Here is a 5,324-nt window from a genome sequence, read left to right as displayed (position 1 = left end):
AAACCATGGACAACAATGGTGACGACACCACGTGCCTTCTGAACAGAAGTCAATTGGCGGCACGTCATGCTGTCCCCAAGGATCTGCCGGAGTTTAACGGTCGAGCCGAAGAGTGGCCATTGTTCCTGGCTATGTTCAATTCCTCGACGCAGATGTGTGGTTTTTCAAATGAGGAAAACATGCTTCGACTACGCAAATGCTTAAGAGGTGAGGCACTGAATAGAGTGAGATGTGAATTACTGCACCCTTCCAACGTAGCAAGCGTGATGTCAACGCTCAGAATGCTGTATGGAAAGCCTGAAGCGATCATTCAAGCGGTCATTCAGAAGGTGAAAGATTTGCCAGCTCCTAGAGTCGATAGGTTAGAAACGCTTGTCGATTTCGCGCTTTCCGTAAAGAATCTCTGTGCCACAATCCAAGCGTGTGAAATAAGCGACTACATGTATAGTTCTTCACTGAGATACGAGCTGGTAGAGCGCTTACCACCTACATTGAAACTAGAATGGGCGAAAGCTACTAGAGGAAATGCTGTACCAACATTGCTAGAATTCAGCACATGGTTGTATACCATGGCGGAAGATGCCAGCGCAGTGTTGGGAACACAGGATCACGGGCAGAAAAACGAACTAAAAACCCGTAGCAAGAAGGAGAATTATCTCAACGTACATCTCGAGTCGGGTAAGCGACAGGTGGATGCCCCACCCCGAGGCAAGCAGGAGCCCTTGGAATTGTGCTGCGTATGCAAGGGAAACTGCTCGTCGGTGGCCAGGTGTAAACGATTCTCAGAGCTCAGCTATGACTCTAGGTGGGCCACAATTAAGGAGCTGAAACTATGTCGGAAATGTCTCCGACGGCACAACGGTTTCTGCAATCAGAAGAAACCATGTGGAATCAGTGGATGTACCTATTTACATCACCCTCTTCTCCACGGTACCAAACGGATCGAATCCGAAGCGGCAACCTCTGGTCCACCCACTTCATCAACCTCTGGCGTAAAACCTGAGGGCAGTGTTAATTTTCATCAAACAAGAACCAGCGGCATACTGCTCCGGTTCGTTCCTGTGGTTCTATACGGCCCATTGAAAAAGGTGCTTACCTACGCATTCATTGATGACGGCTCTGAGTTAACCCTTTTGGAACAAGGGCTGGCTGACGAACTAGGAGTGTCAGGACAGATAGCTCCCCTGTGCCTGAAGTGGACTGGAGGCACAAAGAGGACGGAGTGCAAGTCTCAGAAAGTCAATCTAGCGATTTCGAGCGAATCGAACCAAGCGAAGAAGTATGCAATGTCGGATGTGCGTACCGTGGACAAACTAGAATTGCGCCCACAAACGATGATCATATCTGAGTTACAGAAGCGCTTCCGGCACCTGGAAAAACTTCCCATCGAGTCTTATAGCGAGACCACTCCACGGATACTCATTGGTGTCGACCATGCCAAGCTTGGTCAAGTGACGAAGAGCCGCGAAGGCAAACCAAAGGAACCGATCGCCGTCAAAACATGCCTAGGGTGGTGCGTTTATGGGTGTATTGCAGGAAGTTCACTCAGTACCAGCGCCACAAATCATCATATGCTCGACATTTGCTCCTGCAATTTTGAAAACGGAGACTATCTACACAAGGCAATGAAAGAATACTTTTCTCTCGACAGTATGGGGGTGGCTAAACCGGAGAGGCTGCTCATGTCCACAGAAGATGAGCGCGCGCTACAGATGCTGAACACACTAACTCAACGGAAGGGAGATCGATATGAATCCGGTCTTCTCTGGAAATATGACGGAGTGCGCCTTCCCAACAGTAAACCGATGGCGTTGAGACGGTGGGAGTGCCTAGAACGTCGTATGCAAAATGATCCAACACTAAGAGATAGCGAACTATCTCAGCAAAGGGTACATCCGAAAGCTTACTAAGGCCGAGCTTACAATACAACATCCAAGGGTGTGGTATTTGCCGGTATTTCCGGTTGTGAATCCCAACAAACCTGCAAAGACAAGATTGGTATGGGACGCCGCCGCCAAGTCTCACGAAGTCTCGCTCAACTCTATGCTTTTAAAAGGACCCGACTACCTGACGTCATTGCTAAGCGTGTTGATTCAGTTCAGAGAACACCGGATAGCAATTTGTGGAGACTTGCGGGAAATGTACCACCAAGTATTGATGCGAGAGGAAGACCAGCACTGTCAACGTTTTTTCTGGGGGCACAAGGAGGACTCGGAGGAACCCGATATCTACGTCATGCGGGTGCTAACGTTTGGCGCGTGCTGTTCGCCAAGTACTGCCCAGTACGTAAAAAACAAACACGCCAAACTGTACGAGAACGAATTTCCGGCAGCCGTTCGTGCCATAATCAAGCAGCACTACATCGACGATATGCTCGTTAGCGTAGAGACTGAAGAGGAAGCAGCTTCTATCGCACAACAGATCAAATGGATTCACCACGAAGGCGGGTTCGAAATGAGAAATTGGCTTTCAAATTCACCGACGGTTCTTGATCTGCTGAAGAAAAGCCCAACGACCGAGAAAGACCTGAACGTGAGCGATGGCCTATCTACCGAGAAAATACTTGGCATGTGGTGGGACACTGAAAAGGACAGCTTCACTTTCAAGCTCTCGATCAGGTTCCAGGACGACCTTCTATCCGGCCGACGGAGACCAACCAAGCGAGAAACTCTTCGAATGTCATTGCTAATGTTCGATCCCTGCGGATTTATCGCACACTTCCTTATGTACCTCAAGGTTTTGTTGCAGGAAGTATGGCGTTCTGGAATTGGATGGAATGATGAAATCGGAGAAAAAGAGTTTGAAAAGTGGTTGCTCTGGGTAAAGGTCCTTCCCAGTGTAGAAGACATTGAAATTCCAAGGTGCTTTCGTCAACTGACCTCCGTTAACGTTCAGATACAGCTGCATACCTTTGTCGACGCTAGCGAGAACGGATTTGCAGCAGCAGTTTACCTGCGTTTCCAACAAGGATCTAAGATAGAGTGCGCAGTTGCAGGCGCTAAGACAAGAGTGGCGCCCCTTCGCTTTCTGTCAACTCCCCGGGCCGAACTTCAAGCAGCTGTCTTAGGAGTGCGGTTAACGAATACTATTCAGCGTGCTTTGAATGTCAAAGTCAATCAGCGTTTTTTCTACACCGATGCCAGAGATGTGTGCTGTTGGCTGAACTCCGACCACAGACGATATAGTCAATTTGTCGCCATTCGGGTCAGTGAAATTCTGGAGAGCACCGAAGTGTCTGAATGGCATTGGATACCAACAAAACAGAACGTTGCAGACTTAGGCACCAAATGGAAAGGTTTTCCGGATCTTACCCCACAAAGTCCGTGGTTTCATGGACCCTCCTTTCTGTGGACGCTCGAGGAAGAGTGGCCAATAACGTTGCGGCGGTATGGAACAACCGACGAAGAACTCCGTCCACATGTGCTAGCTCACTTTGCTGCGCCAGAAACATTGATTAAGCCGGAACAGTTTTCAAGCTGGATAACGCTGGTGCGCCGAACGGCAATGTTCACTCGATATGCTTTCAACTGGGAAAGACTGGTGAAAAAGGAACGACCACTCAGCGGGCCGCTAACTTCCGACGAACTCGTTCGAGCTGAAAACTATTTGTATCGCATTGCTCAAGGAGATGCGTTCGCGGACGAATTAGCCATCCTGAATATGAACATCTCTTCCGAAAACAAGAAGCAAATACCTAGAAGCAGCTCAATTCACTACGTCTGCCCTACCCTAGATAAGCAGAACGTACTCCGGGTGCAGGGTCGGACAGGAGGATGTAAATTCATCGATGTGGACGCCTCCAACCCGATTGTACTCCCCCGAGAACACACCATAACAAAACTCGTGGTGGCACACTTTCATCGCCGGTTCCATCACCAAAACCACGAAACCGTGGTAAATGAACTTCGACAGCATTACTACATCCCACGGTTGAAGGTCGTCTATCGGAGAGTGCGCAGAGAATGCCAACAATGCAAGAACGATCGCGCAACACCATGTCCACCGGCGATGGCCAACCTTCCAGAAGCGCGTCTAGCTGCCTATACTCGTCCCTTCACCCATACTGGAGTGGATTACTTCGGACCGATTACGGTATCGGTCGGTCGTCGCACAGAAAAACGATGGGGAGTTCTCGCTACGTGCCTCACTACACGCGCAATCCACCTACAGGTCGCCTATTCGCTCTCTACAGATTCGTGTATTATGGCCCTTCGAAACATTTTCAACCGAAGAGAAACACCTTCGATAATCTACAGCGACCGAGGCACCAACTTTCAAGGCGCCAAAAAGGTGATCGAAGAGACGATTTCGAATATTGATCAAGAAAAGCTGGTAACTGAGTTCACTTCGAGATACACCGAGTGGAGATTCAACCCCCCTGCGTCCCCACATATGGGTGGTGCGTGGGAGCGTCTCATCAGAACAGTGAAGCAAAACTTAATCAAAGTGATAGCTACGAGAGTAGTGTCTGCAGAGGTGCTTGAGAATGCACTAAATGAAGTTGAAAATACGGTCAATTCCCGACCGTTGACAAACATCCCGATAGATGGTGACCTCTCTCCAGTATTAACTCCCAATCATTTTCTTCTACAGTCCTCCAATGGGCTGAAGCCTTTCGTTTCCTTCGACGACAGTTCCCGCGCCCTAAAGAACAACTACGAGTTCTCTCAAATTCTGGCCAATAACTTCTGGAAACAATGGCTCAGAGATTATCTGCCGACCATCACCAGAAGATCCAAATGGTTCGCAGCAACGAAGCCTATTGAAGTCAACGACATAGTCATCGTGGCTGATCCTAAACTTCCACGAAACAGTTGGCCAAAGGGCAGGGTCATAGCAACGAAATCTGCAATGGATGGACAAGTACGATCAGCAACGATACAAACTCCCAGCGGCGGGATATACGAGAGACCAGCCGTGAACCTGGCGGTGCTCGACGTTGGCGTAGGAAGGAATACGTTTCGGACGGAGCCTCAATGCATTCCGGGGGGAATGTTAACAGCGCCACAACGAGCCGGCAGGCCCCTCGTTTCTCAAGTCAAAAAGATCGACGATCGACAGACAAGCTCGATTAGGCGCACCCGTCACACATTCAAAGGATCGCCGCATCAATGACAAAGGTCGAGTGGAGTATTAAAAGTATATATTTCGAAAGCTATAGATTATTTCATTTTATTGTGCTTCACATAACTAGCTGTGCTGAAACTAGAGTCTATAGAATTATTACGACCGTTGAGTTGAGAATCGGCGCTGGGTTACAGCAAACCGGTAATACCGAAGATAAGGTGAGAAAGCCGACAGTTAATTTAGATAATTTATAATTT

General features: G+C 48.7%; 1 protein-coding gene across 1 annotated transcript; it reads left to right on the top strand.

The window, feature by feature from the left end:
- Positions 1–2,139: 2,139 nt before the first annotated feature.
- Positions 2,140–5,115, top strand: LOC131686262 (uncharacterized). The gene has a single exon (XM_058970528.1). It carries the CDS (start codon positions 2,140–2,142, stop codon positions 5,113–5,115), a length of 2,976 nt encoding a protein of 991 aa, XP_058826511.1.
- The last annotated feature ends 209 nt before the right edge of the window (positions 5,116–5,324 follow it).

This window comes from Topomyia yanbarensis, chromosome 2, assembly GCF_030247195.1.
Source record: "Topomyia yanbarensis strain Yona2022 chromosome 2, ASM3024719v1, whole genome shotgun sequence".
NCBI classification, from domain to species: Eukaryota; Metazoa; Arthropoda; class Insecta; order Diptera; family Culicidae; genus Topomyia; species Topomyia yanbarensis.
The sequence above is the reverse complement of the archived record's forward strand: the minus strand, read 5'-3'. Positions and strand labels throughout refer to the sequence as shown.